Genomic DNA, 24676 nt, shown 5'->3' on the forward strand with positions numbered 1-24676 from the left:
TAATTCCAACCAAAACTACAAACCTAACCTACGCCTAACCTAACCAAAACCATGAACATAGTTAAAGCCAAGACCCTAAATCTAGCTCCAACACCAGGCCCCTAAACCTAAAATTAGTGTTGGAAACTGAACCCACAACACCACTTTGAGAAATCAGGGAGTTTACCAGTTGATGATGAATGTTTAGAATCATAACCCCTGGTCAAACCAGGTTATAGTTTTGGTTGGGGCTAGGATTAGGGTTAGAATTTTTGTTGGAATATTTATTAGTACTGGTAGCTCAAGATATCTATAATACGCTCACAGCGTGGTGGGTTTGATCACCAGTCAAGGCAGTACAACTTCGAGGGTTTTGGTTGAAACTAGGGATAGGCTTTTAGTTGCTCAAACAAGGTCAAAAAAAGTAAATCATTAAATCAATTTAATGCAAAATTTAAGGAAAAATTATACATATCCGACTATTCGCAAATGGTTTCAATAGTTAAATACTAAAACAGTCATTAGTTGCAGCCCCCCTGCGACCCTGGTGCAGAAAATGAATGGATGGAAAAGTGCAGTCCTAAATGTGACCAGCAAAATTCTACAGATATGCTAAGAATCAAGAAGTCAAGCAAGAAACAAAAGTGAAAATGTCCTATTCCAAATAGTGTTGTTCGAACACCCCGCACCACCTTACACGTGCACGGATTTCCTTCAAGTCATAAATCCTCCTTGACCCCCTCGGAGACATGGGAAAAGCTTCCCGCAGAAGCTCATCATGTCTAGTCGCCGTCAGCACATCCAAATGGAAAGTCCATGCAGATGGACTCAATGTGGAAATGGTGTAATGATGGAGGGGGTGTGACTGAAGCAACATGATTGGGGAGTGGGGTTGTGAAAACGATGTTGAGGCGATGTAAAACAGGAAAAAGAAACGTCTGTTTCCAACGACAGCTGTTAGCTTACAAGAGTCAAATCTATGTGGGCCCACTTGGGACATTTTCAAAGACTTGTTCATGCTAAATGTACCTCTAATGACCTCATTTTTTATTACAGAAGGGGCATTTATTCCTTATTTGTTGCGTGTTTACAGTCCCAGGGCGTGTTGCTGCCCCGTCAATATTTCCTCAGTCTGGCTGCGGCCTTTCAAGTGGAGGGAGAAAGGAATGGGCCGAGGGTGCCCGGCCGAGATCTTTGACCGGGCGTTAGGCACTCGGGCGTTTACTCTCGCCGTGTTTATTCAGCGGCGTGAATCAGGGTTCTGTGCTCAGCGGGGAAAATGGACAAAACGTGCGGATGTTAAGGTTAAAATAGAGGTCAACAGTAACACCGGCACTCTATAAGGTGGACGTGTTTTTTTTAATTTTATTTTGTTGGACTGATCCTTGGATTGAAAGGAGTGGTCACATATCCTGGTACCAGGAGTTGATACTTTTAATACGTTTTAAAAAAGGTTATTATAAAAAAAAAACTCTTACATATGCCAATGTAATACTGTAATTATATGCTCATTTAAGCTCCGTGACCTCAGTACATCCAAGGTTTCAAAATATTCCACGATCCATTATCCCCGATCGCATACTGCTGTCGAGGGGGCCGTCACAGCATACTATTTTTCAGGCCGGGAACTTTTTATGCAGTTACTGTATTTCTGGCTAAAACGATCTGCACTTGGGCTGCCGTAATCCATTATCCCTAATCCCATACTGCTGCAGGCCGAGACCGGCAGAAGGGACTTTTGTCGGGGGGCAAGCTGTTCTGCCCCGCTTAAAATGAAAGCATTTTGATGGTTATTTATTTTGTTTATTTTACATTTTAGAATTATCTTAGTTATTTTTTATGATTTTAATCGGTAATAAACATATTTTTTATTTCACGATTTATATTTTTTTTGTCAAAAAATACATTTTATTTTTTATTTTACCATTTATAATAATTTCCTATTTCGTATTTAACTGTCATTGGTTATTAATGGGGTATTCTTTTTTTAATCACGATTTGTAATTAAAATGAAATGCATGATTATGATGTGATCCATTATCCCCAGTCGACTATTGCTGAGAGCAGGGAAGAGAGAGCAGAGCGTTTTTTTGTTTTGATTCAAGCCGCTGAAGAGTAACATTTTGGCCTACCTAAAAACACTGCACTTATGGACGTGATCCATTATCCACAGTCACTATTTCTGAGAGCAGGGACCAAGAAAGCAAATTTGTGTCATGCATGGTTGTTCCTATTTTCTATTATTTCCAACTAAAATTAACAGCACCCATGCGACCACGATCCCTTATTCTTTCTCATTTCTAATTGTAGATGTAATTTCTCTCATTTACAGTTTTTTTCCTTATTCTACTATACAGAATTGTTTGTTGAGTATAAAAAAACACATTATAAATTTGTTTTTTGAGTACAAACTTGTTTTTATGGAGAAAAGACGATAATACTTTAAATTTAAAAACGATGCAATGTGGCAGATCGTAGATGAATTAGCTAAATTTAAATATTTACTTATACAGTGGAACCTTGGTTTTCGAACGCCTCTCAGTTCGGTGTTCAACCCAAAATTTAGAGAAATTCTTGCTTCGCTGTTCGGTCAAAAAATTGGAGTTCGAACGCCGGTACGCTAGGGTGCGATGCTGAGCGGCGTACGGGTGTTTTAGCCCCTAATTATGCCTCCGAAGAAGGTGGTGCAAGCAGGACAAGTGAAAAAAGACAAGTTGTTCGTCCAACTATTGCCTTTAAGAAAGAAATAATAGCTAAATATGAAAGAGGTGTACGAATTTCCGATCTTGCTAGTGAATACAGCATGGCTAAATCTACTATCAGTACGATCGTAAAGAATAAGGAGGCTGTGAAATCGAGTGATGCGGCTAAGGAAATTAGCGCTATGGGCAAGCAACTGCCGCAAGTTTTGGAAGAAGTTGAAAAACTTTTGATGATTTTTCTCTCCCCACTGTCCACCACAAAGGTAAGAAATCCTATTCATAATCCTTTTTTTATTTTTACACGTTCATGTTAGCGTAATCTTTCGTACGAAAGATTACGCTAACGATTAGCCTGGGTTAGCTTCATGTTTACGTTCTTGGTAAACATTCAGGGTGTTGGAACAGATTAAAACCATTTTACATTACTTTTAATGGGAAAAACGATTTCGGTGATTGAACAAATCGGTTTTCGAACAGGGTTCTGGAACGGATTATGGTCGAGAACCGAGGTTCCACTGTATTTCATATACATATTGCAATGCCCCTCGATGTGATCAATGATGCATTTATTCAATGATTAAGTCTGATCGCCAATTTAATAACAAAATAACAAGCGGTATTAAAATTCACACAAGAGCTACTGTTAGTCGTATATCACACCGTTTATGTGCACACACAGACTGACTCCAAAGCACAAAACTTCCGCATCTGTCGTCTCCCCCTTCCAACTAAAGCAACTAAAATAACAGACACAACAATATGAACTATTAATAATAAGAATAACGATAATGATTTTAAGATTGACTTTAAGAATTATCCATCCATCCATTATCAGCACCGCTTATCTTCAGTAAGGTTGCTGGGGTGCTGGAGCGCATCCCAGCTATCTTCAGGCAGTGGGTAGGGGACACTATGACCTGGTTGCCAGGGCACAGAGGCAGACAACCATTTACTCGCTCATTCACACCTAGGGACAATTTGGGCCGGCTAATTAACCTGACATGCATAATTTTGGAATGTGGGATGAAACCGGAGTGCCTGAGGAAACCCACGCAAGCATGGGGAGAACATGCAAACTCTGCACAGGATGGCTGGTAGCTTGTTTGGATCCCATGACCTCAGAACTGTGCCGCGGACAGGCTAACTGTCATGCCGCCACTTTAAGAATTACATTTCGAAAATTAAGAAAAACATAGTAAATGAGAAATACGATCTGCTATAGTTTTTAGCATCTTATATCTCTCCTATCAAATATTTTCCTGTTTTACAATTTCAAGATTTATTGTTTGTCAAATAAATCCGAAGTGCAGTGGAACGAGAATCTTTCCCTAGAAAGTCGACTATTTTACAAGAACTTTTCATGAATTTAGCGACTGGACGTTTTGCAGCTAAAAACAACATTTTCAGAAGCATGAAAATGATTTACATTCATCATATTTTTGGAAGTGCGGGCAGATGTTTGCCCATTGGGCGAAACGGGATGTCACGTGCAAATAAACGTGAGCTTCCGCTTGGCCAAGAAATGCACAGGGGCGGCTCATGTTCACAGATGGACTCGTCGGGCAGTGCCGGGGGGAGCAGTTAAAATAACAAAGTCTGCTGTGCAGGTTGGAAAGGTTTCAGTAATAGCTTGAGAGAGAAACACGAGGATAGCTGGCACTCCAAAATGCACGTGGCCAAAGTCGACGGGGAAGGTATGAAGGGAGAAAAAAAATATTTGTGGAATGAATGATTCAAAAGCCACAGTCAGCGAGTTACAAAGATGACTATTGACGCCGTTGACGGTTTTTCTTCGAAAAGTGTGCTGCTATTTGTTGCTTGGTGTGGAAATATGGATGGCAAGGTCAAGTCATGTTTGTGACGTCTTAATCAAAGGGCTGCACAGACCACATATTATTGCAAACTATAGACTATTATGACACCATTTCCTGATCTTAAACCTACATGAGGGCTACGATAAACTCAAAACCTCAACATGAGGAAAATGACCAGGCTGCAATCTTGTTTAAAAATAATAATAATACAATATAAGATGAAAGGGTTTTTCTTAAAATAAAGTCAATATAGACCCTTTACCAGTTTATGCCATCACTATTATTTTGCCAAGGCAAAAGTCCGCAACCCACTGAAAACGGGTCCACAACTCAATTTTGGCTAACGACCAACCAGATATTTTAAATCAAGCATGTTCAAAATCTGGCCCAAAGGCCAGTTACGGACCATGATTTAATTTTTACTGGCCCGTGAACTATATTAAAATGCATAAATATTTTAAAAGTTAAACTATCTGCCATCTAAAACATTCAATATTTTTTGCTCATTTTGATAGTTATTTCTCAATTACCATTTGTTTTTAATTTGTTATTATTAATAATAAAATTCAAACTATAGTTACATTAAAACATACACATATTTATTAAAAAGCTCAATTATCTGTCATTTGAAAAAGCAAACTATTTTGCTTAGGATTTCTTTTTTAATTTCTTTTTATTTTAATTTGTATTTATTATATCAATAATCAAATAAAAAACTACATTAAAATGTACAAATACGTAAAAAAAGAAAACATATCTGCCACATAAAACTATATATTGCCGAAGTTTTTGTGTTTTGTTTTGTATTTGTTATTTCAATAATACAAGTAAAATATCTAGAAATGTACCAATATTTACAAAATATGGTGAAATTAAATATATTACTAAACACATGTAAAAGGAAACAATTTGAAAGAATATCCTTGCACACACTGTGAAAGTAAACAACTAAATCCTTGCCCTGTTGGTATATACTGGTAATTCTTCTTATTCTAACTAATGTATTTTGCCATTTTTACTAGTCAATGGCAACACATTTGGCGGTTATTTGATATTATTTTCTTCAAAATACATTAAAATACTGTATAATATACTAATCAAATAGGAACAAAATATAAACTAAAAATATCAATATAGTATATGATAAAGAATAAATAAACAAAGGTATTTTTGCTCTTTATAAGGATAATTTTTTCCTTAATACGTTTGACTTTTTTTTTTTTTTTTTTTACTTTTACTTAAAAAAACAGATTTTTATATTTTCACTAAAAAGCAAGAAGACGAGACTGGTGGTATAACGATGATTCGGTTTCTCGGTCCAGGCATTGCGTCATCGCTCTTCTATCCGCAAACTCGTATATCAGTTTGTTTCAATTGGTAACTGTGGAAATATTGGACGGAGGATAGCTTTCGTGTGACGGGCGCTATTCAGGGTAGACAGAATTATCTCCGACACCAACCGTGTGGAGATTTGGGCTTCTTCCAAACAGGATTAGCCAAAGTTTATGTCTGCTCTGTTTTGGTCCAAGAGTCTGAACTGGATCCAGTTGTGGCTATCCGTCCACCTTGCTTCCGCCCTGGTCATGCATGCTTCAAACAAACCTTTTCCTTCCTCCTGAGCCAAAAGTAACACCGGAAGCACTCGTCTGAACCTCAAATTTGCACTTTAAGCGCCTCTGCATGCTTGGAACTTCAATTTATGTGCGCACACAAAAAAAGACTTTGATCAAAGCTATTTCATTGCTGGGGGAAAAAAAGTGTCTGTTAGGCTACCCGCAAATGGCTTTTAACACAAAAAAATGTCTACACAGCTCAGAGCTAATCCTCCTCAAATTTAACCGCACCGGCCAACATGTGTAATAAGAACATGTTCACACTTAATGTGAAACAGTTTAGGAACATTTAACTTCAAATGCCACTTAAGTTAGCTTTACATCAGAGGTGAGCAATTCTTGGAGTCATGGGCCGCATTGGGTTATAAAGTTTGGCCGGGCAAGGAGGGAAAATAGATTAACTGTATCAGCAACTGCAGTATATCTTATCAGAGTCCTGAATCCGATACCTCGGCAATGCCTGAGGAAAAAAGATCATGTTGGCCCATTCCGTTTTCTCGTTGGTATTGAGATACAAAAAGGGATACATGGGAGAAGGGTAGCAACAAAACAATTTTTTATAAATAGTATTTATTTATGATTATACATATTATATTTTCACAAATTTTGGTTTAAGGGCTCGATTATGGACATGATGGTCCGTATGTGGCCCGCCAGCCATAGTTTTGCCCACACCTGCTTTATGTCCTTGTCATGTTTACCATACTGTATGATATATATATATATATAAATCTATATATATATATATATCAAATTAATCTCTCTATCTAATCTAAACTACTTCATAAATCCTGATTTGTGTGTGTGCGCTTGTATGTGAATAATAAGCTCCTAAATGGCAGAACTTGTTTTCATAAAAATTTACAGAGTTGTACTTTAGGCTTCTGTGAGTGTCTTTAGCTGGGTTTCATATCAAGGCACACGCAAAAACGAACCACACGATAAACATCTGCTTTTGTAGGGTGCGATTTTGTGGGGTCTTCAATGCCCTCTGATGGCCAAATTGGGTACTCCATGTCCCAAGTACCGATCACTCCGAGCAGCCAAACCCAAACTTCTATCGGCTCGGCAAAGCCGGGCCATTTTGCTTGTTAGACCTAATTATACAATGTTATCTGCAGTGTTGAAAATGATAGATATTCCATTCCTCATTTTAATAATTAGAAAAAAACCTGCAACCGTTGTATTTGTTTCCTATTCGATAAAACTGTACAACTCAAAATATATACTTAATATCAGCAAAATGATCTGCCAACGGAAGATTTATTTATTTATTTCTGTGCAGTGCAATGACACTTATCCCTCATTAAAAGTCTACAGAAGTGAGAATTTCCATTGATTGCCTCGTATCTCCCATAATGTCCTCATCTTTTGGTTCTGACTCAGAACGGAAAAACATTTCGTCACGCCATAGCCGGCAGGAAGTCGAAGGTTTTCCTCCCACTGGAACCGCAACAGTCTGGAGGGTCGAGGTCACAACCTGACTTGGTTTCGCCCCCCATCTGTTAATGGGCTTCCAGAACATTCCCTGTGGCTGAGGACATCTCAGGAAACCACCGTGCGGGCAAATGTTTAATACGTCGAGACTGTTAAAGCTGACGTGGCTCAGATTTGGTGAGATCAGCGTTTGATAGAGTTGCTAAGAATCTAAAGGAACGATTGGCGGGGTTCCTACGGGTGCTTGAAATCCTTGAAAATGCTTTTAATTTTTTCTAGGTTGTAAAAGTGCTTGAATTTTGGGTGAAGTGCTTGTAAATGCTTGAAATTGTTGTTGTTCTCGGCAGTCTGGCTCGATAGACACCGCATAAACTGAAGACAATTTGTAAAAGTCTACTTAAAAATGACGCCGACACTGATCTCTGGTGGCTTCACTTTGCCATTGCATTTCTTCCTCCCTTGTGATTAACGGCAGCTGGCATTAGTCTTTATGGCATTGTCCTATGATGCGTCATCGCCCCCTATGGGTCACGCCCAAGAAGGCAGGTGTATGCTACACCTAAACAGGGCACTATAAAATGTGTATTAGTGCAAGGATTACGCATCAATTATGGACATTTATTATGGGCAATGCAAAGAATTATGGGAGCATTTCCCAGTGGTAAATTGTAACGGGAAGAACCTCCAGCAACTGAAAATGCAAGCTACATATGACTGTCATTTTACCCTACACCTATACGGGAAGAGATATTTACACATGTATTGTTCGGATCCACAAATATATTTGCGATTTAATCAAGATCTAAAAATCATGTGCCTTCATAAACGTACATGCAAAGTTCAGATTGCATATGTAAATCGTAGATATATTTGAGGATCTTCAAAAATACACGATTCACACTGGAGAAATTGAAAATTTGCCTTAAAAAGTGTTTGAATATGACCATTATAAAGGTTCCTTTAGGGCCAACTTGTGCAGACAGAACAAAAAGGTGATTAGTGTGTTGTTTATAAGTCAAAGGTTATGGGTTTATTTTTGATTTATAGGACAGGTGCTACAGTACTCAGTCTACCAACTGGATCTTCAGCTCCTTTTGATTGAAATGACATAAAGCCATTAAAGCAAATTTCCACTTTCATTTTCTGCAAAAAGTTGTCTAATTCTTTTCCAACAATTACATGGTCAGGTTTAGAGACGAGAGGCTGAATTTTTACGAACTATCTTTTGCTACTTGGCGCTTCACGGCCTCTTTGCATCACTGGTTGAAAAATATTCGATCCATTATTCCCGAAACGCCTATCGCTCGAGCGGTGACCGTCAGGGAGCCCTCTTGTCAGGGCTGGCAGATTTTCTAATGTTATTTCCGCCTAAAGTGAAGTGCACTTGTGCGGCCGCAATCCATTATCCTCAATCTCCTATTGGCGTGCTGATTTGACCATTATCCCCTGTCGACTATTGCGGAGAGCTGGGACAAAGAGAGCAAATTTGGGTAGCGTCTCTTTGCGCTCTTTTAGCCTAAATTGTAAACAGGGGTTTAAAACACTGTACTTAAATCTATATATGTATGTTAATAATTGATTTTTGGGTGGGATTTTTCATTTTTTGTAGTTCATTTTAGGGATTTATTATCCTGTTTTAATGACGTATTTGTATTATTTACCTGCATATTTTCATGTTCATCAAAACATTTCAGTTCCAATACCTTTTTTTTTAGGATATATTTTCTCAGTTCCTGACTATAATTTTAAAAACAAGTGTTTTCTTCATTTCATACACTTACAACTAGGTATGCATAAAACTAATTTGCAGGAGATGTGCCTTCTTTTCTGACTAGTAGCATCTTCTTTGATGCCAAAAATTGTTTTAAAGTACTTTTACGCTTCTTAGTCAGAGTATATATTAGCCTCAATCTTCACCAAAATTGATCTTCTTTAAAGTTGAAAGGTAGTATCGTCTTATTCTATGCTAAAAATTAGCGTTGTCTTCTCCTACAACGGAAATTAGTCTATTTCTGTCTGATTTCCTTCTGGATCTTTTCACTTTTCTAAATGTTTTTTTTTTCTCAAGAAAAATGTATGTTAATTCACGATTTTCCTTGTTTTCCGTAAGAATAGTAATAAAGTAATAAAAATAAAAAAACAGTCATAAGAAAAAACACAGATTTGTTTTGTGCAAGTGAAGGCAATATGCTTCCGTGCATCCTGTTCTTTACTAGAAAAAAAGAAAAAAATCCCCAAATTATGTGACCGCAAAACCCTGACTAACTGGACATTTCACGCTCCACCAGGGATTGCCGGTGAATGTGGAGGACGTTCGTATCAGGGCCACGTACTCTCACAGAAAACGTATCCCCATCACGGAGGGATTCTTGGAGGTCAAAGACGGCGGCAAGTGGCGGCAGATCTGCAACGCCGACTGGACGGAGATGAACAGCAGAGTCATCTGCGGCATGTACGGATTCCCTGCCGACAAACGCTTCAACAACAAACCCTACAAGTGAGTCTTATCTACTCCCTGATACGAAGCAGACGCACGTCTGGAGGTTTTTGACTAGGAGCCCAAAGCACATTTTAGTGGATGGAGGCTGGCCTGGGTGGAGACAGGTTGTGCAATCCTCTGTTTGAAAAAATGTGTCTGTCTGTGTCCTGCATTGTATTATTTCTCCCTTGAAGCATGTCTGCCATCACAGTGGCACCACCACAAAAAAGGATTTCTTTTGACCATTGGGTTACAAGAATGTTGAGGTCTTTTCACAATAAAAGTGTTGTTGTTTTTGTTCCCGGGCTCAAATGAGTCACTCTTTCCAAGTGGGTTAAGCAGAAGTGGAATCAGACACTTTACTGGTTGATTTGTAAACTTATATTAATAAAATGTCAAAATCATTAAAAAAAAATTAAAGAGAGAAAAGATAATTCAACCAGTTTGTTTGCAATAAGGCAACATCATTTTTTCCTAGCAAGGACAAAAAAAAACAAAAAAAAAAGAAAGGTGGTATATTAACCGCTAGGGTCGTAGGGGCACCATTTCCTGTGGTGTGTCTTGGACAAAAACAGCCTGGTGATGCCCATCCCTTTCCAGGGCCAATTAGTTGGTTGGATGGTTGGTTGATTGTATCCCTTAACCAATAGGGGCACCATTTCCTGTGGAGTATCTTAGGCAAGTACAGCCTGGTGGCACCAATGCCTCTCCAGGCCAATAAGTTGATTGATTGGTTAGACACCTTAACCACTAGGGTCATATGGGCACCATTTCCTGTGGTGTCTCTTGGGCGCAAGTATAGTCTGGTGGTGCCCATCCCTCTCCAGGCCAATAAGTCGGTTGCTCGGTTGCTTGGTTGGTTGATTGGTTGGATCCCTTAACCACTAGGGTCATAGGGGCACCATTTTCTGTGGTGTGTCTTGGGCAAGTACAGCCTGGTGGTGCCCATCCCTCTCCAGGCCAATAAGTTGGTTGCTCGGTTGCTTGGTTGGTTGATTGGTTGGATCCCTTAACCACTAGGGTCATAGGGGCACCATTTTCTGTGGTGTGTCTTGGGCAAGTACAGCCTGGTGGTGCCCATCCCTCTCCAGGCCAACAAATGTTTCCACCCGGTCTTTTTTCTTAAGTACATGAAAGCAATGATAAAATAATTTAAGCAATTACCGTATTTCCTGCACTATTGTTTTTGAAGCGGACCTGATCAATAGGCGCACCTCCAAAAATATTCCTTTGAGAAAGATTCTCTCCACAAATAAGGTGCACTGGACTATAGGCGCATGAAAGTATAACTACAGCAAGAATGTGATTTGCATTAAGAAAAGTAAAGCATCAGAAAATATCTATTGAAAAAAAAACTTGTTTCGTAGATCATATACTGTATATGTGAATATTTGTTTTACAACCTCAATGAATTGATTAGCCCTGTGATTGGCTGGCAACCAATTTGGGGTGTCTCCAGCCCACTGCCCAAAGATCGCTGGGCTAGGCTCCAGCACCCCCGCGACCCTACTGAGGATAAGTGGTGCAGACGATGGGTGGATGGATGATTTAATAATTAGATAATAGTTAGTGTATATACTATATAATGATGCATTCAAGATTTTATTTACTGTATTTCTGGTCTATAAGGCGCACCTAATTATAAGGGCTTCTAGGTGTGCCTTATAGTCCGGAACACATGGTACTCTTTCATAAACTATTGAGGCACAATATAAACAACAAACAAAAACAGATTTTGCCAACTATAAAGGAAAATAAATATACGTTTTTTTTCTCTCCCTTTTCCTGTCAGAGTGCTCGCCAAGCGACGCAAGAAGAACTTCTGGGGTTTCTCAGTCAACTGCACGGGCAATGAGGCCGACCTTTCCGAATGCAAACTTGGCCGCGAAATCCAACTGAAGGGCAATCGGACTTGTGAGCAAGGCATGCCCGTGGTGGTCAGTTGCGTTCCTGGCCGCAGCTTTGCCCCCAGTCTCAGCACAGGCTTCAGGAAGGCTTACAGAATGGAGGTAAGGTTTCAAATTCAACGTGCGGACGAAACGAAAGGTTGTCATGATGGGGAACTGTCGTCGTAGCAACCTCTTGTGCGACTAAGAGGCGGAGCCATGATCGGGGAAGGCAGAGTGGAGGTGTTGCGCAACGGCGAATGGGGTACGGTCTGCGACGATAACTGGAATATAAGAGCGGCTACCGTCGTCTGTCGGGAACTCGGATACGGCAGCGCCAAAGAGGCCTTGACCGGGGCCAGTATGGGACAAGGTAGGCTTAAACACACCTGACACTTTTTTCTACACCTGACTATTTCTTTACGTGGATTAGAAGCGTTGTCTTGTGCTACACCAAAAGCTATGCCCTTCTTCTATGCTAGAAATGAGTCCTATTGTCTACTATGCCCCAAAACTGCTTCTTCTACTCCAAAAACAGCTTCTTGTGGGCCAAACGTGTGTGTTCTTTTCCTAAATCTCGAAAACTAGCCAAAAATAGCTTCTTCTGTACGGAGAAAATTAGCTTCTTCTTCTATGCTAAAATTAAGCATTTTCTCCATATCTCATTGTACCTTTTTTTCCAGGCGCATTGTAACATGTTCGACAAAAACCTTTTTTTCTACCTAGTTCCAAGATTGACTTCCACAAGAATTTGGATAACATTGGCAAGGTTCGGAACTCGATATCTTTCAGTGGGTTCATCCTGGAAGGCAGATTACCACTTGCGAGGCCCCTTCTCAAGGTTTCTTATTTCCACATGCTGAGGTTTTGAGTTTTTCCTCACCCGCATGTTGGTTTAAGATCAGGGGATGTGTCATTGTAACCTGTTCAGTCCTTTGAGACATCTTGTGATGAAGGACGTCACAAATAAATGGGACTTGATTTCATTATTCATTTGCATTAAATGTTGCCAGATAATATAGAAGTTGAAATAAAGTGATAGCTTACAATATCAAAACACATTAAATGTAAAAATGTAAATGGTCTGTATTTAGATAGAGCTTTTCAAGTCAATGAAGACCACCCAAAGCGCTTTACAATGTGCTTCACACTTTTCCGTTTTACACACATACGACAACAAATTTTTTCAAGTGCCCAAAAACTTAAATGCAAACTTAGTTACGTCTCTAGGATTCCTGTTTGCTATTGGTCGATGATGAATATATAAAATGCCGGTCTGCGATTGCCGTCAAGGCATCATCAAAATGCAGATAAGCTGTTGACTGAACTACCTCCTATCATGCTAAAGGAAGAAGCAAAACCGATTAACAACAGGGATTATTAAAAGTTAGAGAATAGATGAAGAAAATCCTCTAAGGTCATGAAAATCCTCGTAGGTGGAAGACTGAAAATCAGTTTTAATTTGTAATATTTCATGAATAAAATCCTTTACAATAACTAGCTATAACGAGTTGAGACCACTGATAAACATAGGAGAAGCAGGAGAATATTCAAGTAAAAGTATATGCGTTTAATAATCTATGTCGGCGAAATGTTCTTTTAGAAGACGGCAGAAGATTTGTGTCATTATATCAATAACAGTAAGGCACTGTAACTATAAGAGTGACAACAAATTCCTTAATCTCCTTTTACAATGATTTTCAAGAGCTTCGCCACCACAATAATCCGATATCACTCTCATTCAAATATAACCAGTCCAAGAAAGACTATGAAAATATGCACAAGATTTGCACCGAAGCGGAATCCAGCTGCGAAAATGAAACTTTTGTGCAAAACCCCGAAACCTCCACCTGCTATTTGGATTCAATTTTCAGTCTAGACCCGAAGTCAGCATAAGACGCCAACAATCGTATTCTCGTGTTCCACGACCCGGTTCTGTGAAACGCAAGATATGGCTACTATAAAGGAGTCAACATTTGCAAAAGTAGTTAAGTATCCACATGTTTGCAGAGCCAATGGAGAGTGGATGAGAGTACAAAATGTTCTAGCAGAGAAAAGCAGCTGTTCTGGGAATCCTGCCTGCAATTTCTCTTGCAACCGTCGGAACTCTGCTTCCACAAAGTTACCACACACAGACTAGAGGATGACGGCATTTGTTTTAGGAATCTCTGACACAATAAACAAGAACTGCAAATCTTTCAAATGCAATCAGGCTTTGCTATTTTTATTTGGAATTAATCATTACCGTCACGTGAAAAATTGTATCTGCGCATCTGTTTTATTTTGTTTAGCTAATCTTCCTGCAACCATTTACGGAAGGGTTATTTAAAGGGACAGTGAGTGTTATGTATTGCCCCCTAGTGGTGCAAAAAAACTCATTCATTCAGTTAAAAAAAAAAAAAAACAATATTGATTTGAATAATGGCAGCATGTCAGCTGGGTGGTTAGCGCGCAGCCCCACAGAGGTTCAGGGTTCAAGTTCAGCTACCGCAGCCTCCCCGTTTGGAGTTTGCCTGTTCTCCCCGTGTCTGCATAGGTTTCCTCCAGGCGCAACTCCCACATTCCCAAAAACATGCATGTCCGGTCCAAATTGTCCCTAGGTGGAACTGAAAGAATGAATCGTCTGTCTCTATCTGTTTCTATGTGCCCTGCGACTGGCTGGCAACCAGTTCAGGGTGTCTCCTACCCACTGCCCGAAGATAGCTGGGATGGGCTCCAGCACCCCCGCGACCCTACTGAGGATAAGCAGTGCAGATAATGGATGTCTGGATAGATGAATAATAGGCAAAAGTACTTGAACTGTCATACTAATGACAATTTTTATAATTATTCATAGGTCGAGAAATTTCTCTCTTTTACATAGTGGAATCCATACCTAGTTGTCATGTTTGTCTGGCATCGTGCTGCTACGCTGTGCTCGTTTGGCACTGTTTTTTGTTGGCATTATTTATTTTATATGAAAAAGCATAGGTTGAGAAATTTGTATTTCTTTAACATAGCGGAACCCATACCTAGTCGTCGTTGCCGTGTTTGTCTGGTATCTTTTGCTGCTACGCTGTGCTCTGTGGCACTGTTTTTCTTGCATTAGACAACAGCGCTATCAAATATTAAACACCGGAGCTTTGAGGGAACCCTACGGATTTTTTATATTTATTCACAAAGCTTGAATTGCTTATTAAAAGGGTAGTTTATTAGTAAAATGGCCAAGTTAAGGTAGTAAAAAAAGAATATTCCTTGTGAAAATTGTAAATAGTTCATTTGTATCTTTGGTTATTTATAAAAAATCATTCCAGTGTAAAAAACATGTTTAGTTTCCTTTGCAGTGGGATGCTTACAGTTGCCAGATCACAAACAGCTGCTGGGCCATTGTTTGGACACCCACATTCAAGACATGAGGCTCTTTGATTCTTTTCTTTAAATACTGCGAATCTAAAACTTACAGATAAGCCGGAATGAAGGTCAAGGTCGAAAGTACTGCAGTTGAAGTTTGCGTGTCGTTTTGAATTGTTTACTCCGGTGGCGAGCAATTTTCCGGCCGAGGACATTCTTCCGCAGTCACACGGGAAGAACGCCAGCATGCTGGAAGTACTAACACATGCAGTCGTGGAATACGTGCTTCACTCAAATTCTTTAAAAAAAATATGGTTTAACTGCTTTCAGTTTACATCAGAGTCTGAGATGGGTAAATTAAAGATGATGTTCATTCTCAAGTAACACTATTATATATCGTACGTATTCTCTATATTTCACAATAAATATAATTATTCTTCACGACATGAATTCCCTGGGGTTCTCTGGCAGGCATCGGGCCGGTGCACATGAACGAGGTGGAGTGTTCCGGCTTCGAGAAATCTTTGACCGAGTGTTACTTCAATCGGGAGGCGCTAGGCTGCAGCCATGAAGAAGATGTGGCTGTCAGGTGCAACGTTCCCGCTATGGGCTTTCAGAGCAGGGTAAGATCATAGATTTTCCAGAGAAAAAAACTTAAGCGATATAAACGAATAAGAACGATAATTAAGCATTTTTAGCCCTGCAAAGCTTATACTACGAAGTATTGTCTGGAAAATCTGGTACTTTCTACTCCTTAGCGTTTCCAAGTGGACTTATTATCAAGAGAGCAACATAAGCTTACAATTCAAACCGCGGATACGATTTCGATTGAAGGTTTTCTGTCTTTCTCGCCAATGAGTCCGTTTTCAACTTCCTGGTTCTCTTGTCCCGACCCCAGCTTCGATTGGCAGGCGGACGCACTCCGAACGAGGGCCGCGTGGAAGTTCTGACGGAACGCAACGGTTCTCTGGTGTGGGGCGCGGTATGCAGCGAGAGCTGGGGGACCATGGAGGCCATGGTGGTGTGCAAACAGCTGGGCTTGGGATTCGCCAGTCACGCCTTCCAGGTACTCACGTTGCACCCGCGAGTATTACATCTTTCCATGTACGGGAATTTCCAAGAAGGCTTTGACTGAGTAACAGCGACCTCTACTGGCGCAGACCAGGGACGTTTTGATTTTTTTTGCCATATGGTTATACTTAAACTACTTTGGTTTCACTATGAATCACTCATCCGCTCAGTTCATGTTCTAATAGAATGCGTCAAGAGGTATTTATTTCTGTGATGGATTGTGTAGTTTGCACAGCTGCAGAAATGCACTCTAACACTTTGGAATAACCCTAACTATAAACTACAATTATAGAGCAAGATTACACGAGCAGCCTGGACTTTGATTGGATCAAATGGGGTTGAAGGGAATTTAATGCAAACAAATAAACAAAATAGCAGAAAATGTTGCTCATTTTTAATAGACTTTGTCTTGTTTTACTATATTTTGAACTTTGAATACAATTGAAACAAGACAAATATTAAATATGACAGGGAATTTAACGCATTTTAATTATTTTCAACAAAATAACGAAAAAAAATCCTTAAAAAGGACCTGAATAATCTGATGGCAAACAAGGAAAAGAATAATTTTTATTACTATAAAAGGAGTAAAAAAACAATTAAAAAAAAAATACAAAATAAGTAAAGTAATCCTCAACTCGTTTACTACCATTGACGTCAATGGACGGCACAGAAAAAAGGAAACATTTTGTAAAGTACATGAAATCATATTTCAGAATACATTGTTTTTTCACTAAAATATATATATATATATATACTCTATCATCATCATCATTATTATTATATATTTTAACCATTTTTTTTTTATTTCCCCAAAAATCTTAAAATATATATTGTATGTTTTTACAGTTTTAAATTAAATCCTGAAACTCTATTTTAAAAGTTCAAATAGTATTACGATAATAATAATATTATTATTATAATTACAAGAAACATTTAAAATACAAAAAATAAAATTAAAAAGAATCTTATGTTTTAAATTGACAAGATGATGTACGCTAATTTCAGGTTATTGCAATATGCAATCAAAACAATAATCATTTTCTAAAAAAAAAAAAAATTTTTGATTGAGTACTGGAATAAATTAAAAGGAGCCAAATTATCTGATGGCAGACGTCAAATATTTCAGATTTTTTAAAACTAAAACTACAGAAAAAAGGCTACTATATATTCTTTGTAGAAGATTATTTTTCAAAATAGTTTCAAAAATACCAAAAAGAAAATAATATACTTAAAATAAGCAAAGCGTTTTTGCCATTAGAATGGTTTTCTATTCATGTAAGCAACGTAAAATATGATTGGTTACTTGCAAAGTTGAGCAGAAAGGGGATTGGTCACTTATCAGCGAAAATCAGTTATCCACGGAGGAGTAGCACTACAGTGGAAGTCACTAAGAAAAATGCAAGACATTTGGAAGTATTTGGAAATAAAAGAAATATATTTATATCGGCTTTAAATAGAAAAGAACAAAATTGCCGTCAGAGTGCGAGATCAAGCGACGAGACGGAAGAAACGCTCGATGCGTCAACTCACGTGTCCACCTCAATTTCTTTTCCGTGCTCCGCGTCAGCCATGTTGGAAAGTTTGACTTTTTCAAAGCGATTGCCATGTGGCCCCGGAAAGAGGCTGAGTCAGCATTTTGTGATGAGCTCACAGGGAAGAACGTTTTTCATATGTGACTAAGATTTAACAAAAAAAGAGATTCCAGATTGATTGAGTCTATTTAAACATCTGCACTTATTCAAAAGCTAGATAACAAAGGAGAGGTTAGGTGAGTGCTTTTCAATTGTTTTCTGTCGCGTCCCCCCTAGGAAGAAGAAATCCTCTCACGCCCATCCCCACCCCCAAGACCAATTTTTTTTTTTTTTTAAAGTGATCACATTATATTAGTAGGGACAAAACAAAGATTGCTCAATATTGTGCCGAACCTACGCCTTTCTGCACATTTTCCCTGAAGAAAAACTCAAGCGTCTTATCAGCACGATTGGGTTGTAAAGTCTTTAAGTGACAGGTTATTTGGCTTCACGCTGTCCGCTGCCGACACTTTTAATATAGAAAGCACACTGATCTTTGCTCTCCTTCCAAGGTCACAGTGAAGTGCTACGGGAGGAGACTTTTGTTTGTCTCTTTACCCTGTCTCTCTATGCCTGTCTCTGCATCTGTGTTTTCTCATGGGGTCACTTGAAGGCCTGCTACACTTTGTGTCTTCATTTGGTACTCACACTTATACTTAATGGATGAATGAACTAATGGTCTGCATTAATATAGCGCTTTTCAAGTCAATGAAGACCTCCCAAAGTGCTTTACAATGTACTTCACACTTTTCCCCTTTACACACAAATTAACTGATAGCAGCGTCAGCCATGCAAGGCAATTACCTGCTATCGGGGGCATTAGGGATTCAGTGTCTTGCCCAAGGACACTTCGACATATAACACGGAGGAGCTGGGAATCGAACCTGCGACTTCTTGATCTCAAGACAAGCCCTCTACCTCCTGAACTAATGCTAGTGTATGGAGGCTAAATGTAAACAAAACACTCTACTGCTGAGAACGCCACTACTCCCTAGTGTAGTGGAGGTGCAATTGCACTTCATTCTGGGAAAGTTGGAAAAAAAAGGGTTCCCTGAAGTCAAACACGCCCACACCCTCCTTTACAAAGCCTTGCACCCATATGTTAATATCAGGCCTTTGCAAAGGACATATCATATGAAGATCTTATTGCACACTTTTGTTGTTGTTTTTGGACTATTACCTTATTGTCACGATCGTCCAATCATGTTGCTGTTTTTTGGATTCCCACACCCTTTAGAGTGGATCTGCTTTTGTATCTTAGGATATGTAATAAAAAAAAGGTCTCAGGAGAGTGCCTCTAGAATGGCTTCTTTTCCTGTTCTCCTGTTCAAAATCCATCGATGTCTTCTCTCTTTATTTTGAGTGTCTACTAAACTTCAACCTTGTCAGTACAAAAAGATAGATGCGAGTCTTTCTCCATAGTTCTAAAATTGTTATTTTTTGAATCTGTCAGAATTTCAAATAAGTTTTGCATCAGTTTTTTTTTGTTTGTTGTTCTCAGGAAACGTGGTACTGGCAAAGCGACGCCACGACTGATAAGATCGTGATGAGCGGGGTGAGATGTTCGGGCACGGAGCTCTCCCTGGATCAGTGCCTGCATCACGGAAAACACATCCAATGTCCCAAAGGGGGGGGACGCTTTGCTGCTGGCGTGGCCTGTACTCTCAGTAAGAACCTCTCTCATAAAAGTACTGTAGACCTTTGGTATACCACATGAATCCGTTCTGAGGTGGGAATCGTCGGGTGAAATTGTTGTATAACTTTGGTAATTAGCGAATGTGTTCCAAACCCCCAGGACGCCACATAAAAACATTAGAATTGAAGATACATATTAACAAATATTAAGAAAACAGTGCAAGGTAAGCGCTACTTATATGTTATAACGTGTATATAATTAGACATCATTAGAAATATAGATGCAAATGAAAAATGAAATTGTATTCATCTGATGAGACTTAAGCTGGTTCAGTGGTGTAAGTCGGTGGATGCAGAGGGCGGAGAAGTTGGCAGCTTGAAATTGAAACAGATTTAAAAACTTCAGCTTTTTTTCATGCTTCTAGAGGACCTTCTCAAATTGGTTTCTCTTTTGTAATAATTGTAACATATTTCTTAGCAATCATAGACATAATTTCCATGGTTATCCTGTTTTAACCCATTGCTAATAAATACAACACAGAAATACAGTTTTGACTTGCAAAGTTTTTACGAATCTCATAAGATTCTGAACTGGTTGAACAGAGAGGAAGGGAGTATTGCAATAAATGCCATCCATTTTTTCTTCTATCATTGTGGGAAGGAGTTTAGCCAAAACCATATCAACATCTTCATGAAGCAAACTAATAACCAGCTTGTATTTGATGTCAACCAAAAGCAGACAGACATCTTAAAGACATGGCACACAACGAAAGCCACTCATTTTTTTCCGTTCCTTTTTTAGAGCCAGATTGACAAACTAATATAGCGTGCTTTTTAGGCTCTCAATCACAGTTAGGCTAGATTGACCAACTAATGTTATGACAAGAGCTAATTTCTCCAACTGACCGTACCTGGCTAAAACAAGTTAACCCCACTTTTTACGATATCTTAAATCACAAACACGACTTTCTATCATGGACACAGGCATGTTAGCTGAGCTCCACGATGTTGTATAGTGAGGTATAAGCCGTAACGAGGGGCCAAAAAACATGCATTCCGCATCGTAACGCGAAAACATCGTAAGCTAGGGATGCTGTAACCGTCTTATTAAAACCATTCTAAACGATGTGATTTCTACGTCTAGCTGCCCCAGACCTGGTCCTGAACGCCCAGGAAGTGGAGCACACGGCCTACCTGGAGGACCGGCCCATGTACGCCCTCAAGTGCGCCCAGGAGGAGAAGTGCTTGTCCAGCAGTGCCGACAAGGCGGACCAGAACTCTTACCGCCGCCTGCTGCGCTTCTCCTCCCAGATACACAACTACGGACAGTCCGACTTCAGGCCCAAGGCCGGACACCAATCCTGGACCTGGCACGAATGCCACAGGTGAGGCCAAAACACCTTGTGTCCCGACCGATTATCGGGCGGGCCCGTTATCGGCACCGATATTTGGGGATTTGACGGATATCGGTCGCGGCATTCTTGTGCGATCGACGAGCCGATTATTAAGTCTCGAGTTTCATCCAGCCGAGACACTTTCTCTTTGCTCCTACTTCTTCCCTCCTCCTCTATCCTGCTATGCGCCCCGCGCCTTCTAATTGGATAAGCGACCGGGGGCGGAGCCATTTAAGCGGTAGGGAGCGTCAGCTCAGCTAACATGCCTGTGTCCATGATAGAAAGCAGTGTTTGTGATTTGAGATAGCGTAAAAAGAGTAAACTTGTTTTAGGGAGTTACGTTCTGGTGGAGAAATTAGCTCTTGTCATAACATTAGTTGGTCAATCCTGTTTGTTTATGATCGAGAGCATAAAAAGCAAGCTATATTAGTTAGTCAATCTGGCTCTAAAACAGGAGTGCCCGCACTTTTCGACTTGCAATCTCTGTTGAAATTCTGTTGCCCTTTGTTTTAAGTTCATTTAAGTAATGCTGGTTGTGGTGGCATTTTTTTGTTATTGCAAAATAAAAATTAGTGAGGTGTAGGGATTTTCTAGCTAAACATTTTAAAATCGTTAGGATTGAATTTGCCTCAAGGGTTGCTTGTGCTCCACCATAAATCTTTTTTTTACTCTGAAGGATGCTAGAATTTCCTACACTGATAAACATGTAATTGTTATTACTTGAGTTCTTTTGAGTTCTGATATGAATCGCTAATCCCAAGAAAATGGAATCAATGAACCAGGACGATGGAAATAACACACACAATTTATTAACGCAGAGAATAAATGATAAGGGGGAAAAAGGAGGGGGCGGGGTGAGCGCCGTAGATTATGGAAGTTTTCGACTGCTAAAAGTTACTAGCACAAAAAGTTTACCGCTATAACGCTCGTTGATTTGGGGAGAGTCCCTTGAACAGAAAAAACGTTCGTTCCCAAGAACCAGCAAACATGGTGTCAAATTTGAAACCGTCTTCTTACATGTTGTTTCGGAGAGATTTGGTCTCGTGCTCCATATGGTCTCAACACGTGGCCCACGTGCTAAGATCAAGATGGCAGAGCAGGCCCGCCTGGCCGTGCCACGCGGCTGTCATGCCAGGCAGTAGAAAAGAGGGCGAACTATCAATCAGTTCTTTCTATATGAACCAGGGACGCTTGACCAGATCAGGCCTCTATGAGCGTGGTTTTAGATATCTGATACTCACAGTATCGGGTTATTGAAGTTGCTAAACTTGTTTGAAAGCCAAAGAAGTGAGATATTAGCGTAATGTTCTGTAATTGAGAATGTCCCTCCAATCGACATAATTACGATCACTACATAGCCTTGGACATTTTAATTACATTCAAAACTTTATGTTATCAGATTTCATTGTGGTGCATGGTGAATTGTTACGACCGGGAACTGTCCAAAAGGGGGCGCCGTAGTTCCATCCATTCCAAAATTCTGAGTTACTTCTGTGCTGGGCTTATTTGCTATACAGGGCTATTTAAGTTTTTATGTACCTTTGTACATGCTCTTCGACTGGCTGGCTACTATTCTAGGCTGTCCCCTGTCCACTGCCCGAAAATAGCTGGGATGGGCTCCAGCACCCCCACGACCCTACTGAGGATAAGCGGCGCAGATGATGGATGGATGAATGGATGCTACTCTTTCTAGCCAGATTTGATCTCCTGCACTGTTAGTTTTTGCTTTAAGTGAAAGATAAGTCATGTTAGATGTTTTGAAATTCTAATTTATACACTGTAAATGGTTTCAGAAAGCTATTTTTTTTTAATTTATAAGACATATTCTGTTTTCATTTGCACTATTAAACATATCTTGGGCTAATTTCTAAGCTCTTACAGCAAATTAATAGTGGCACCAAATATCGGTTATCGCCTCCTCTCAATACTAATAACCGGAATTGGCCCTGAAAAACCCATATTTGTCAATCCCTAGTTCATTTCAATTGATTAATTTATCATTTTATCAAACAATAGTTAACTGATTAACTAGTTAATTGTGTCATTTAAACAAGCTAAATCGAATTGACAGGCACTTGTTTGTTTTTTGCACGCGTTGTATTGGTGAATCCATAACATTCTCTCGAAATAAATGTAACTCGGGTGAAGTTTACAGCTTTAAACGGTAATCTTCCCGACCGGTCGATAACATGGGGATTTCTTTCAAATTATGTGCAGGCATTTCCACAGCATGGAGGTTTTCACCCACTACGACTTGATGAACATGAACGGAACCAAAGTGGCCGAAGGACACAAAGCCAGCTTCTGTCTGGAGGACACGCGTTGTGAAGAAGGTACATCACCGTCTTGCGAGGACTTCAGATTCTTTTCGTGAATTCATCTGATGAGTTCAATGAACCGGAACAGGATCAGGACCCAAACGCGTGACGTTCTCACACAAGCCTTTTATTTTACGGGAAATGGGGGGTCATGCACGTTTGGCAGCGCTCTGGCGTGGAAAGACAGGAAGCCAGAGACCGACGAGATCGATTCCAATTGCCCAAGTTGATACCGGACGGATGGGGTCAACACCAGACAGGACGAGACAGACAGGATAGATAATGAATCAGGATATCAAAGATAAACAAGAGAAACTAGACGGAAAACAGGAGAAAATAGTAAACAGGACGAAAATAGACGGAAAGAAAACTGTAAACTAAAATTAAACAGGACGAAATAAACGGTAACAATACCGGGCAGGAAATACCAACAGGAAACAGGACCGAGTCGAAACCCACGTCTTGAGGGGCAGAAGTTGGTCGACGGGCTGACAAGGGAAATGTAACAGCCCTGAGCTTAAAATAGACAGCAAGCCAAGCCGCAGCTGGTGCCACACGGGCGGGGCCAATTGGGCGCCATGGCAACCGTGACACATCGTAAAAGAAGGTGCATAACCATTTTGCCACTTATTAACTGGAAATGTTGGTAACAGGTTAATAGTGGCTAAGACTGGGCGATTCCTTAGATTATTTTAATCAATTTACCTTTGAAAACTCAAAAATGGAAAGAAAGGTTGCTAGTACAAAACCATTTTGGTAACAAGTTAAGAGTGGCAAGGACCGGGTGATTAATTCGCTATTTGAAAAATCAACAATTTGAACATTGAGCTACGCCAAGCGTGGTACAGATCATACATTGACTAAAATTGTTGGTACCAGGTTAAGAGTTGCAAGGACTGGGCAAATAATTTGCCATATGACGAATCAGCAATTTGGACCTTTTGCTAGGACAGGCCTTGTGTTAAAGGTATATAACCATGTTTCCATTTGTCTACTTGAAATGTTGGTCGTTAGGACAGGGCAATTCATCGGATGAATTAGATTAATTTCCCATTTGAATACAAGGGAAGAACATTATTACAGTATATGTTTTCACAATTGGCAGAATTTTGGAATCGGTGGTCGACTAAACATGCTTCTACTAATGACAAAACCTTTAATTCTGATGAGTCACAAGCAACAAATAGTTAATGACAGATATGATTGATTATTAACTTTGAATACTTCATTAACTGCAAGTTAAAACCTAATCTAAATCAGTTGTCATTATCAGAAGCAGACGTGCTTCAAATATTTACTGATGTCTTTGTGTTTGTGCACAAGCGATAAATGGCTGATTAATGAACTTGATGTTAAAACCTTTTAAAATCAGCTGAAGGGGGTGTTCAAAAATATTCTACTTCCTGAGGCCATCTTCTGGCTGAAATCCTCATTGCAGCCTCTA

The 24676-nt window shown here is 39.7% G+C and overlaps 2 protein-coding genes across 5 annotated transcripts in view; one reads left to right on the top strand and one right to left on the bottom strand.

Moving 5' to 3' along the window:
* r3hcc1 (R3H domain and coiled-coil containing 1) overlaps positions 1–24676 on the bottom strand; it is a 58351-nt gene that overhangs the window by 19220 nt on the left and 14455 nt on the right. The window contains exon 8 of one of the 4 annotated variants that reach the window (XM_088337935.1): positions 23010–23402. The exons of the other annotated variants lie outside the window; for them this stretch is intronic. The gene's annotated coding sequence lies outside the window, so the exon portion shown is untranslated. Of the gene's footprint in view, positions 1–23009; positions 23403–24676 lie in introns of those variants that run through there. 4 annotated transcript variants of the gene reach the window in all.
* loxl2a (lysyl oxidase-like 2a) overlaps positions 1–24676 on the top strand; it is a 38357-nt gene that overhangs the window by 8737 nt on the left and 4944 nt on the right. The window contains exons 4-11 of the mRNA XM_088337930.1: positions 9834–10042; positions 11817–12033; positions 12100–12283; positions 15712–15863; positions 16139–16306; positions 19387–19552; positions 20665–20905; positions 23132–23247. Of these exons, the coding sequence (XP_088194056.1) occupies positions 9834–10042; positions 11817–12033; positions 12100–12283; positions 15712–15863; positions 16139–16306; positions 19387–19552; positions 20665–20905; positions 23132–23247 (1453 nt within the window). The remainder of the gene's footprint in view (positions 1–9833; positions 10043–11816; positions 12034–12099; positions 12284–15711; positions 15864–16138; positions 16307–19386; positions 19553–20664; positions 20906–23131; positions 23248–24676) is intronic.

This window comes from Urocampus carinirostris, chromosome 6 (assembly GCF_059441175.1).
Source record: "Urocampus carinirostris isolate Australia breed hairy pipefish chromosome 6, RoL_Ucar_1.0, whole genome shotgun sequence".
Classification (NCBI taxonomy): Eukaryota; Metazoa; Chordata; class Actinopteri; order Syngnathiformes; family Syngnathidae; genus Urocampus; species Urocampus carinirostris.